General features: G+C 44.3%; 1 protein-coding gene across 6 annotated transcripts in view; it reads right to left on the bottom strand.

The window, feature by feature from the left end:
* Positions 1-1,130: 1,130 nt before the first annotated feature.
* Positions 1,131-13,529, bottom strand: part of shroom2a (shroom family member 2a) — a 141,930-nt gene continuing 129,531 nt past the window's right edge. For all 6 annotated transcript variants that reach the window (XM_045687237.1, XM_045687238.1, XM_045687241.1 and 3 more), the window contains 3 exons: positions 12,537-12,720; positions 4,953-5,225; positions 1,131-1,756 (listed from right to left, as the gene is read on the bottom strand). In XM_045687237.1, the coding sequence (XP_045543193.1) occupies positions 1,484-1,756; positions 4,953-5,225; positions 12,537-12,720 (730 nt within the window). In that variant the 3' untranslated portion in view covers positions 1,131-1,483. The remainder of the gene's footprint in view (positions 1,757-4,952; positions 5,226-12,536; positions 12,721-13,529) is intronic.

Raw genomic sequence — 13,529 nt, 5'->3', positions numbered from 1 at the left:
GTCATACCCAAGAAGACTCCAGGCTGTAATCGCTGCCAGAGGTTCTTCAACAAAGTACTAAGTAAAGGGTCTGAGTACTTATGTAAATGTGATATTTCAGTACTTTTTTTATACATTTGCAAACATTAAAAAAAAAACTGTTTTTGCTTTGTCATTATGGGGTATTATGTGTAGATTGATGAGGTGAAAAAACAATTGAAAATATTTTAGAATAAGGCTGTAATGTAACAAAATGTGGAAAAAGTCCAAACACATTCGGAATTTTTATTTTGTATTTTTAACTTAATTACAATGACGGCCTAGCCCGGCCAAACGACGCTGGGCCAATTGTGCACCGCCCGAATGCACCGTATATATATATATTTCAACAAAAATATAAACACAACATGTGAAGTGTTGGTCCCATGTTTCATGAGCTGAAATAAAAGATCCCAGAAATGTTCCATACGCACAAAAAGCAAATTTCTCTCCAATTTTGCGCACAAATTTGTTTACATCCCTGTTAGTGAGCATTTCTGCTTTGCCAAGATAATCCATTCACCTGACAGGTGTGGCATATCAAGAAGCTGATTAAACAGCATGATCATTACACAGGTGCACCTTGTGCTGGGGACAATAAAAAGGCCACTAAATCTGCAGTTTTGTCACAACACAATGCCACAGTTGTCTCAAGTTTTGAGGGAGCGTGCAATTGGCATGCTGACTGCAGGAATGTCCACCAGAGCTGTTGCCAGAGAATTGAATGTTAATATCTCTACCATACTGCTGTCGATTTAGAGAATTTGGCAGTGCGTCCAACCGGCCTCACAACCGCAGACCACGTGTAACCACGCCAGTTCACGACCTCCACATCCGGCTTCTTCACCTGCGGGACCGTCTGAGACCAGCCACCCGGACAGCTGATGAAACTGAGGAGTATTTCTGCCTGTATTTAAGCCCTTTTGTGGAGAAAAACAAATTATGATTGGCTAGGCCTGGCTCCCCAGTGGGTGGGCCTATGCCCTCCCATGCCCAACCTTGGCTGTGCCCATGCCCAGTCATGTGAAATCCATAGATTCTGATGTAATGAATTTATTTCAATTGACTGATTTCCTTATATGAATTGTAACTCAGTAAAATCATTGAAACTGTTTCATGTTGCGTTTATTTTTTATTATTATTTGTTTATTTATTTAACCTTTATTTAGTGTAAATATATGATCTGCCATGTGTTCTGGTGGGGCTCCATTAGATTCAGGTCAGTGTTGAGATACTGAGGAGGAAACGTCAGCTAAACATTACAACTCCTCCAGTCTGGAGCTCTGCTCTTTGCTGCCATCTGTTGGGGTACTGCTGCTCCTCTCTGCTGCCCTTTAGTGGCCATAGGGTTCCACTGCAGTGAGGCCAGAGTGGTCAGGTCCATCATACACAGTTTGAGAAGTCATGTGCGTTTGGATCCCAGTGTCGCCCTCACAGGGCCATTCTCTGATCCAGGGGTCAGAGGTTACAGGCTCATCCTCTGCTCTAGCGGCAGGCTGTCCATCAGACACTTCAGCTGCTCCTCTCCCAGTTTAATCTTGTCCTCTAGTTTGCGCTGCTCAATAATGAGGGCAGACTTCATCTTGACAAAGTGTTGGTAGTCGGTCAGGCTCTCCTCTGGGAGGTAGGAGGCCAGGATGTTGTAGACCACTCTCTCCCGACGGTCCAGGTTCTCCTTCAGCTCCTTGGCATCCTCATGCTGCTGGATCAACAGCTTCCTCTTGTCTGTCAGGGTTCTCTGTGGAAGGGAGGGGGACAACATGTATCTGTTAATGAAGTAGAGCTGGGAGGAGGAGATAACATGTATCTGTTAATGAAGTAGAGCTGGGAGGAGAGATAACATGTATCTGTTAATGAAGTAGAGCTGGGAGGGGAGATAACATGTATCTGTTAATGAAGTAGAGCTGGGAGGAGAGATAACATGTATCTGTTAATGAAGTAGAGCTGGGAGGGGAGATAACATGTATCTGTTAATGAAGTAGAGCTGGGAGGGGAGATAACATGTATCTGTTAATGAAGTAGAGCTGGGAGGAGAGATAACATGTATCTGTTAATGAAGTAGAGCTGGGAGGAGAGATAACATGTATCTGTTAATGAAGTAGAGCTGGGAGGAGAGATAACATGTATCTGTTAATGAAGTAGAGCTGGGAGGAGAGATAACATGTATCTGTTAATGAAGTAGAGCTGGGAGGGAGATAACATGTATCTGTTAATGAAGTAGAGCTGGGAGGGGAGATAACATGTATCTGTTAATGAAGTAGAGCTGGGAGAGAGATAACATGCATCTGTTAATGAAGTAGAGCTGGGAGGGGAGATAACATGTATCTGTTAATGAAGTAGAGCTGGGAGGGGAGATAACATGTCTCTGTTAATGAAGTAGAGCTGGGAGGGGAGATAACATGTATCTGTTAATGAAGTAGAGCTGGGAGGGGAGATAACATGTCTCTGTTAATGAAGTAGAGCTGGGAGGGGAGATAACATGTCTCTGTTAATGAAGTAGAGCTGGGAGGAGGAGATAACATGTCTCTGTTAACCTGTTAGGGCTAGGGGGCAGTATTTACACGGCCGGATAAAAAACGTACCCGATTTAATCTGGTTACTACTCCTGCCCAGTAACTAGAATATGCATATAATTATAGGCTTTGGATAGAAAACACCCTAAAGTTTCTAAAACTGTTTGAATGGTGTCTGTGAGTATAACAGAACTCATATGGCAGGCAAAAACCTGAGAAGATTCTGACCAGGAAGTGGCCTGTCTGACAAGTTGTTGTTCATCTTGGCTCTTTTTATTGAAGACTGAGGATCTTTGCTGTAACGTGACACTTCCTACGGCTCCCATAGGCTCTCAGAACCCGGGAAAAAGCTGAATGACGTAATTCAAGGCCCAGGCTGAAACACACTAGCGCGTTTGGCAAGTGCTCTATCAGAGGGCCTTTAGACTGAGGCTCGTGCATGAGGGGATAGCATGCTTTTACTTTCTCTCTCGTTGAATGTAAACAGGCTTTGCCGGTCGGAATATTATCGCTTTTTTTACGAGAAAAGTGGCATAAAAATTGATTTTAACAGCGGTTGACATGCTTCGAAGTACGGTAATGGAATATTTAGAATTTTTTTGTCACGAAATGCGCCATGCTCGTAACCCTTATTTACCCTTTCGGATAGTGTCTTGAACGCACAAACAAAACGCCGCTATTTGGATATAACAATGGATTATTTGGGACCAAACCAACATTTGTTATTGAAGTAGAAGTCCTGGGAGTGCATTCTGACGAAGACAGCAAAGGTAATAACATTTTTCTTATAGTAAATCTGACTTTAGTGAATGCTAAACTTGCTGGGTGTCTAAATAGCTAGCCCTGTGATGCCGGGCTATCTACTTAGAATATTCCAAAATGTGCTTTCACCGAAAAGCTATTTTAAAATCGGACATATCGAGTGCATGGAGGAGTTCTGTATCTATAATTCTTAAAATAATTGTTATGTTTTTTGTGAACGTTTATCATGAGTAATTTAGTAAATTCACCGGAAGTGTTCGGTGGGAATGCTAGTCACATGCTAGTCACCTGCTAATGTAAAAAGCTGGTTTTTGATATAAATATGAACTTGATTGAACAGACATGCATGTATTGTATAACATAATGTCCTAAGATTGTCATCTGATGAAGATCATCAAAGGTTAGTGCTGCATTTAGCTGTGGTTTGGGTTTATGTGACATTATATGCTAGCTTGAAAAATGGGTGTCTGAAAATTTCTGGCTGGGTACTCTGCTGACATAATCTAATGTTTTGCTTTGTTGTAAAGCCTTTTTGAAATCGGACAGTGTGGTTAGATTAACGAGAGTCTTGTCTTTAAAATGCTGTAAGATAGTCATATGTTTGAGAAATTAAGGTATTTGAATAACGCGCCACGGGATTCAACTGGCTGTTGAGTAGGTGGGACGCAAGCGTCCCACCTAGCCCAGAGAGGTTAATGAAGTAGAGCTGGGAGCTCCTCAACTCTAACCTACCCTCCCCAACTCTAACCCACCCTCTCCTCTCCTCTCCCCTCCCCAACTCTAACCCACCCTCTCCTCTCCTCGCCCCAACTCTAACCCACCCTCTCCCCTCCCCAACTCTAACCCACCCTCTCCTCTCCCCTCCCCTCCCCTCTCCCCAACTCTAACCCACCCTCTCCTCTCTCCTCCCCAACTCTAACCCACCCTCTCCTCCCAACTCTAACCCACCCTCTCCTCTCCTCGCCCCAACTCTAACCCACCCTCTCCCCTCCCCAACTCTAACCCACCCTCTCCTTCTGCCCCAACTCTAACCCACCCTCTCTCCCCAACTCTAACCCACCCTCTCCCTCTCCTCTCCCCAACTCTAACCCACCCTCTCCTCAACTCTAACCCACCCTCTCCTCTCCTCGCCCCAACTCTAACCCACCCTCTCCCCTCCCCAACTCTAACCCACCCTCTCCTCTCTCCTCCTCTCCCTCTCCCCAACTCTAACCCACCCTCTCCCCTCTCCTCCCCAACTCTAACCCACCCTCTCCTCTCCTCTAACCCACCCTCTCCTCCCTCAACTCTAACCCACCCTCTCCGCTCTCCTCCCCAACTCTAACCCACCCTCTCCTCTCCTCTCCCTCTCCTCCTCAACTCTAACTCACCCTCTCCTCTCCCCTCTCCTCCCCAACTCTAACCCATCCTCTCCTCTCCCCTCTCCTCCCCAGCTCTAACCCACCCTCTCCCCTCCCCAGCTCTAACCCACCCTCTCCTTCCTCCCCTCTCCCCTCCCTCCCCAACTCTAACTCACCCTCTCCTCTCCTCCCCAACTCTAACCCATCCTCTCCTCTCCCCTCTCCTCCCCAGCTCTAACCCACCCTCTCCCCTCCCCAGCTCTAACCCACCCTCTCCTTTCCTCTCCCCTCTCCCCTCCCCTCCCCAACTCTAACTCACCCTCTCCTCAGGTGATGTACCCTCCTCCAGGCTGTTGAGGGCGTTCTCCACTCTGGCCAGGCGTCCGGACAGGGACAGCAGCAGGCTGACCACCTTGTCCAGGTCTCCTATGAACATCCTGAACTTGTCCAGCTGGTTTGGCTTACAGACCTGCTGCACCGTGGCCTCCACCTCCTCTCCTAGGGCGTTGTTATCATGGACGTCCTCCTGAAGACTCTCTCTGGCCTCACGCAGCACCTGCAGCTTCCTGCTGAGAGAGTCCACCAGCTCCTGCTGCAGGACAAGAGGGAGAGGGTTAGAGGTTAGGATCCTGGCCTCACGCAGCACCTGCAGCTTCCTGCTGAGAGTCCATGAGCTCCTAATGCAGGAGGAAAGGGTTAAAGGTCAGAATCAGAGGATGGTTAGGGAGAAAGTGGCAGTCAAGGGAGAAATGATCTCTAATCTCTTTCAGAACCACTACTATTTTTTATTTGATTTAACCTTTATTTAAACAGGGAGTCACAATGAGATTAAAAATCTATTTTACAAGAGAGCCTTGTATACATTACAATATAAACAATAATAAAACACACACGTGTATAAAACAATATAAACCAAAATAAAATATTTAATACAAGCAATCACATTCAACTACATAGACGTCCTCAATCAATAATGTTAACTGTCTGAGTGGCACCAGCACATCTAACTGCCTGAGTGGCACCAGCACATCTAACTGCCTGAGTGGCACCAGCCCATCTAACTGCCTGAGTGGCACCAGCCCATCTAACTGCCTGAGTGGCACCAGTACATCTAACTGCCTGAGTGGCACCAATACATCTGCCTGAGTGGCACCAGCCCATCTAACTGTCTGAGTGGCACCAGTACATCTAACTGCCTGAGTGGCACCAGCACATCTAACTGCCTGAGTGGCACCAGTACATCTAACTGCCTGAGTGGCACCAGTACATCTAACTGCCTGAGTGGCACCAGTACATCTAACTGCCTGAGTGGCACCAGCGCATCTAACTGCCTGAGTGGCACCAGCACATCTAACTGCCTGAGTGGCACCAGTACATCTAACTGTCTGAGTGGCACCAGTACATCTAACTGTCTGAGTGGCACCAGTACATCTAACTGCCTGAGTGGCACCAGTACATCTAACTGCCTGAGTGGCACCAGTACATCTAACTGCCTGAGTGGCACCAGTACATCTAACTGTCTGAGTGGCACCAGTACATCTGCCTGAGTGGCACCAGCCCATCTAACTGTCTGAGTGGCACCAGCCCATCTAACTGTCTGAGTGGCACCAGCACATCTAACTGTATGAGTGGCACCAGCACATCTAACTGCCTGAGTGGCACCAGCACATCTAACTGCCTGAGTGGCACCAGTACATCTAACTGCCTGAGTGGCACCAGTACATCTAACTGCCTGAGTGGCACCAGTACATCTAACTGTCTGAGTGGCACCAGTACATCTGCCTGAGTGGCACCAGCCCATCTAACTGTCTGAGTGGCACCAGCCCATCTAACTGTCTGAGTGGCACCAGCACATCTAACTGTATGAGTGGCACCAGCACATCTAACTGCCTGAGTGGCACCAGTACATCTAACTGCCTGAGTGGCACGTGTACATCTAACTGCCTGAGTGGCACCAGTACATCTAACTGCAGTGAACTCTGCAGATTGTTTGTATGCCGCTAATTTGTGGAACAGACTGAAGGGATCTCTGGTGTTATCCATTCCTGAGAAGGGGTTTGGTAACTTCTGATTCTTATCTTAGTTGATGTTACACATGGAGGGAGTTTCTGTCAGGTTGCTTTGTAAATAACTAAAAGAGAACGTAGCTCTCTTCTTACAGACAGAGAGGTCCATCCCACATTTTATACAGACTACAATGAGTCCTAAAATGGTCCCCTGTGATAAAACGTATTGCGGAATGGTAGACTGCGTCCAAGGGTTTCAAAACAGAGGTTGATGAATACATGTAAACAATATCACCAAAATCCAATACAGGGAGAAGCGTTGTTTGAACAATTTTTCTCCTATTTTCAATAGTGAGTAGGGTTGCACATTTTGGGGAATATTCAGAAGTGGAAACTTTCCGTGGGAATTAACAGAAATATATGCAAATTAATATTAATACCACTTAAAATGTAGATGTTTTTTGCATTGGATATATTTACCATATCATATGGAGACAGAAACATAAACCAACGAATAGAACTTTAATTAAATGAGTCGACTCTTCATATGGAATGATTTCACTGAACAACAAAAGGAAGGGAATATTGATCTCCAATGATCCATCACATCTCCCAAAAACGTTTTCAACATGCATCTGTAAAATGATAGTCTAGAAACTAAAGCTTTAATTGTCTTCCTCTCAGGCTTCCATGTCTTCTCCCTGGACCTCTGCAATGTCCACACTAATTTAAGATCTGTAAGTGATTTCTGAATTGAATCAAAGTCATGCTGAAGTTCAGGAATGGCCTGCTGCACTGAGGCGGCACAGGAATACAAACCTGTCATCTGCATAGAGATGAATGTTACAAGGAATAACAGTGTTTCCTATGTCATTAATATACAAGATGAACAATAATGGACCCAATATCGAACCCTGAGGAACACCTTTTTGAATCTCGAGAAATTCAGATTTAACCCCATCTGTCCAGATGGCCTGAGTTCTGTCACTGAGATAATTCTGATTTAACCCCCATCTATCCAGATGGCCTGAGTTCTGTCGCTAAGATAATTCAGATTTAACCCCCATCTATCAAGATGGCCTGAGTTCTCACTAAGATAATTCAGATTTAACCCCATCTATCCAGATGGCCTCAGTTCTGTCACTAAGATAATTCAGATTTAACCCCATCTATCCAGATGGCCTGAGTTCTGTCACTAAGATAATTCAGATTTAACCCCATCTATCCAGATGGTCTGAGTTCTGTCACTAAGATAATTCAGATTTAACCCCCATCTATCCAGATGGTCTGAGTTCTGTCACTAAGATAATTCAGATTTAACCCCCATCTATCCAGATGGTCTGAGTTCTGTCACTAAGATAATTCAGATTTAACCCCCATCTATCCAGATGGCCTGAGTTCTGTCACTAAGATAATTCAGATTTAACCCCCATCTATCCAGATGGTCTGAGTTCTGTCACTAAGATAACTCTGATTTAACCCCATCTATCCAGATGGTCTGAGTTCTGTCGCTGAGATAATTCAGATTTAACCCCCATCTATCCAGATGGCCTGAGTTCTGTCACTGAGATAATTCTGAAACCATAAACAGGCTGTATATCCCAGGCCAACTCTTGATAACTTCTTCAGCAAAACAGAATGATCAACAGTGTCGAATGCCTTTGACAGGTCAATAAACAAGGCAGCAAAGCTATTTTTAGCATCCAAGGCATTGACAACTAGCGTGGTGGCTGTGGTAGTACTATGCCCAGGTCTAAACCCTGATTGGTGGATATTAACAATACAATTATCAGATAAAAAAGGAAAGAAGTTGTACATTAAGCAAGGATTCTATAATCTTAGCTAAACATATACAGATTTCCATGCTTTTGGAATACTTCCTGATAACAATGTTAAATATAAAATGTGGGCCACTGAACCAGTAGTAAGGGGCACACTTCAGCAGACCAGGCTCTAAATTATCAGCCCCTGGGGATTTAATCATGTCTAATGATAGGAAAGCATCCAGGACTTCTGTATCAGTGAATTTCAGAAAACTCCTGACTAGCATTTTCACTATCATTCAATAGATTTACCGTCATTCAATAGATTTACCGTCATTCAATAGATTTACCGTCATTCAATAGATTTACCGTCATTCAATAGATTTACCATCATTCAATAGATTTACCATGAATAGATTTACCATCATTCAATAGATTTACCATCATTTAATAGATTTACCATCATTCAATAGATTTACCACCAACATCCAAACTACTCTTTTCAAGAGCTGGCTTTGAAATATATTGAAATATAAAGCCCGCAGAGATAAAATGGTGATGAAATGCATTAATGATATCCATTAGTAATAGGGCCAGAATGTAAATTAATTTATTGGGGGAGAGAAGAGGAGACATAACAGCTTTCCAAAATGTAGCCTGTACATTGAAATATGGTATTTACATAATAATCTGATTTAGCTTCTTTAACTAGTTTTACACACAGATTTCTCAAATCGCCTGAAAGACTGCCAGTCTGGGCCCCGAGTCTGTGAATCTAGCTTTGGCCCAGTCTGTTGTGTATGACTTCAGATAGCTCTGGACTGAACCAAGGGAAATAACTACTTTTAATTCTCAGTCTATGATCAATGCTGTTCATTAGTGGCATGTTTGGGGTCTTAGGTAAGCAAACCATGATTCACCAACTGTTCCCTGCCCCACTGTAAATGAGTGCAGCAGTTACAGAGGTCTGTAGAACACAGAGTTGGATGTCTAGCTACAGAGAGGTCTGTTACAGTAGAACACAGAGTTGGGGTTAGATGTCTAGCTACAGAGGTCTGTTACAAGAGAACACAGAGTTGGGGTTAGATGTCTGTTACAGTAGAACACAGAGTTGGGGTTAGATGTCTAGCTACAGAGGTCAGCTACAGTAGAACACAGAGTTGGGGTTAGATGTATGTTACAGTAGAACACAGAGTTGGGGTTAGATGTCTAGCTACAGAGGTCTGCTACAGTAGAACACAGAGTTGGGGTTAGATGTCTAGCTACAGAGGTCTGTTACAGTAGAACACAGAGTTGGGGTTAGATGTATGTTACAGTAGAACACAGAGTTGGGGTTAGATGTCTAGCTACAGAGGTCTGCTACAGTAGAACACAGAGTTGGGGTTAGATGTCTAGCTACAGAGGTCTGTTACAGTAGAACACAGAGTTGGGGTTAGATGTATGTTACAGTAGAACACAGAGTTGGGGTTAGATGTCTAGCTACAGAGGTCTGTTACAGTAGAACACAGAGTTGGGGTTAGATGTCTAGCTACAGAGGTCTGTTACAGTAGAACACAGAGTTGGAGTTAGATGTCTGTTACAGTAGAACACAGAGTTGGGGTTAGATGTCTAGCTACAGAGGTCAGCTACAGTAGAACACAGAGTTGGGGTTAGATGTCTAGCTACAGAGATGTCTGTTACAGTAGAACACAGAGTTGGGGTTAGATGTCTAGCTACAGAGGTCTGTTACAGTAGAACACAGAGTTGGGGTTAGATGTATGTTTCAGTAGAACACAGAGTTGGGGTTAGATGTCTAGCTACAGAGGTCTGCTACAGTAGAACACAGAGTTGGGGTTAGATGTCTAGCTACAGAGGTCTGTTACAGTAGAACACAGAGTTGGGGTTAGATGTCTGTTACAGTAGAACACAGAGTTGGGGTTAGATGTCTAGCTACAGAAGTCTGTTACAGTAGAACACAGAGTTGGGGTTAGATGTATGTTACAGTAGAACACAGAGTTGGGGTTAGATGTCTAGCTACAGAGGTCTGTTACAGTAGAACACAGAGTTGGGGTTAGATGTATGTTACAGTAGAACACAGAGTTGGGGTTAGATGTCTAGCTACAGAGGTCTGCTACAGTAGAACACAGAGTTGGGGTTAGATGTCTAGCTACAGAGGTCTGTTACAGTAGAACACAGAGTTGGGGTTAGATGTATGTTACAGTAGAACACAGAGTTGGGGTTAGATGTCTAGCTACAAAGGTCTGTTACAGTAGAACACAGAGTTGGGGTTAGATGTCTAGCTACAGAGGTCTAACAGTAGAACACAGAGTTGGGGTTAGATGTCTAGCTACAGAGAGGTCTGTTACAGTAGAACACAGAGTTGGGGTTAGATGTCTAGCTACAGAGGTATGTTACAGTAGAACACAGAGTTGGGGTTAGATGTCTGTTACAGTAGAACACAGAGTTGGGGTTAGATGTCTAGCTACAGAGGTATGTTACAGTAGAACACAGAGTTGGGGTTAGATGTCTGTTACAGTAGAACACAGAGTTGGGGTTAGATGTCTAGCTACAGAGGTATGCTACAGTAGAACACAGAGTTGGGGTTAGATGTCTAGCTACAGAGGTCTGTTACAGTAGAACACAGAGTTGGGGTTAGATGTCTAGCTACAGAGATCTGTTACAGTAGAACACAGAGTTGGGGTTAGATGTCCAGCTACAGAGAGGTCTGTTACAGTAGAACACAGAGTTGGGGTTAGATGTCTAGCTACAGAGGTCTAACAGTAGAACACAGAGTTGGGGTTAGATGTCTAGCTACAGAGAGGTCTGTTACAGTAGAACACAGAGTTGGGGTTAGATGTCTAGCTACAGAGGTCTGTTACAGTAGAACACAGAGTTGGGGTTAGATGTCTGTTACAGTAGAACACAGAGTTGGGGTTAGATGTCTAGCTACAGAGGTATGTTACAGTAGAACACAGAGTTGGGGTTAGATGTCTAGCTGCAGAGGTCTGTTACAGTAGAACACAGAGTTGGGGTTAGATGTCTGTTACAGTAGAACACAGAGTTGGGGTTAGATGTCCAGCTACAGAGAGGTCTGTTACAGTAGAACACAGAGTTGGGGTTAGATGTCTAGCTACAGAGGTCTAACAGTAGAACACAGAGTTGGGGTTAGATGTCTAGCTACAGAGAGGTCTGTTACAGTAGAACACAGAGTTGGGGTTAGATGTCTAGCTACAGAGGTCTGTTACAGTAGAACACAGAGTTGGGGTTTGATGTCTAGCTACAGAGAGGTCTGTTACAGTAGAACACAGAGTTGGGGTTAGAGGTCTGTTACAGTAGAACACAGAGTTGGGGTTAGATGTCTAGCTACAGAGGTCTGTTACAGTAGAACACAGAGTTGGGGTTAGATGTCTGTTACAGTAGAACACAGAGTTGGGGTTAGATGTCTAGCTACAGAGGTATGCTACAGTAGAACACAGAGTTGGGGTTAGATGTCTAGCTACAGAGATCTGTTACAGTCGAACACAGAGTTGGGGTTAGATGTCTAGCTACAGAGGTCTGTTACAGTAGAACACAGAGTTGGGGTTAGATGTCTGTTACAGTAGAACACAGAGTTGGGGTTAGATGTCTAGCTACAGAGAGGTCTGTTACAGTAGAACACAGAGTTGGGGTTAGATGTCTAGCTACAGAGGTCTGTTACAATAGAACACAGAGTTGGGGTTAGATGTCTAGCTACAGTGAGGTCTGTTACAGTAGAACACAGAGTTGGGGTTAGATGTCTGTTACAGTAGAACACAGAGTTGGGGTTAGATGTCTAGCTACAGAGGTCTGTTACAGTAGAACACAGAGTTGGGGTTAGATGTCTAGCTACAGAGAGGTCTGTTACAGTAGAACACAGAGTTGGGGTTAGAGGTCTGTTACAGTAGAACACAGAGTTGGGGTTAGATGTCTGTTACAGTAGAACACAGAGTTGGGGTTAGATGTCTAGCTACAGAGGTCTGTTACAGTAGAACACAGTTGGGGTTAGATGTCTGTTACAGTAGAACACAGAGTTGGGGTGAGATGTCTAGCTACAGAGGTCTGTTACAGTAGAACACAGAGTTGGGGTTAGATGTCTAGCTACAGAGAGCAGTACAGTAAAGAGAGGGTTCCTGGTACCTTTTTATTGGCCAGGTCGTGGTCCAACTCATCCGCTGACTCCTCCTCCAGCTCCTCCTCTAGCCCCTCCCTCTCCTGCATGTCTTTTAGCTTGATCAGAAGCTCCGCCTTTGGTGCCGACGTGCTGTAGTAGGTGGAGCTGGTCACCAAAGCAACCGCTGCCGCTACGCTGTCCCCCTCACCCCTGGAATAAGAGACGGACTCATTTAGAACACAAGTATAAACACACAAACCTGAAATGAGATTTGTGGGACTGAGCTGCAATTCAGAACTTCACCAGCAGGTGGCTAAATTCACCCTTTACTTTGAATGATGTCATTCTCATCAGATCTTTCTTATCACGAATACAAATCAAACCTCTTAAACATTTAACTATTATAATCCAGCTCCCACTACGAGAATACTATTATAATCCAGCTCCCACTATGAGAAGGAAGATTATAATCCAGCTCCCACTATGAGATGGAAGACTATTATAATCCAGCTCCCACTATGAGAAGACTATTATAATCCAGCTCCCACTACGAGACGGAAGACTATTATAATCCAGCTCCCACTATGAGAAGACTATTATAATCCAGCTCCCACTATGAGAAGGAAGATTATTATAATCCAGCTCCCACTACGAGACGGAAGACTATTATAATCCAGCTCCCACTACGAGAAGGAAGACTATTATAATCCAGCTCCCACTATGAGATGGAAGACTATTATAATCCAGCTCCCACTATGAGACGGAAGACTATTATAATCCAGCTCCCACTATGAGACGGAAGACTATTATAATCCAGCTCCCACTATGAGACGGAAGACTATTATAATCCAGCTCCCACTATGAGAAGGAAGACTATTATAATCCAGCTCCCACTATGAGACGGAAGACTATTATAATCCAGCTCCCACTATGAGAAGACTATTATAATCCAGCTCCCACTATGAGACGGAAGACTATTATAATCCAGCTCCCACTACGAGACGGAAACCTATTATAAT

The sequence above is a fragment of the Salmo salar genome, chromosome ssa10, assembly GCF_905237065.1.
Source record: "Salmo salar chromosome ssa10, Ssal_v3.1, whole genome shotgun sequence".
Lineage (NCBI taxonomy): Eukaryota > Metazoa > Chordata > Actinopteri > Salmoniformes > Salmonidae > Salmo > Salmo salar.
The sequence above is the reverse complement of the archived record's forward strand: the minus strand, read 5'-3'. Positions and strand labels throughout refer to the sequence as shown.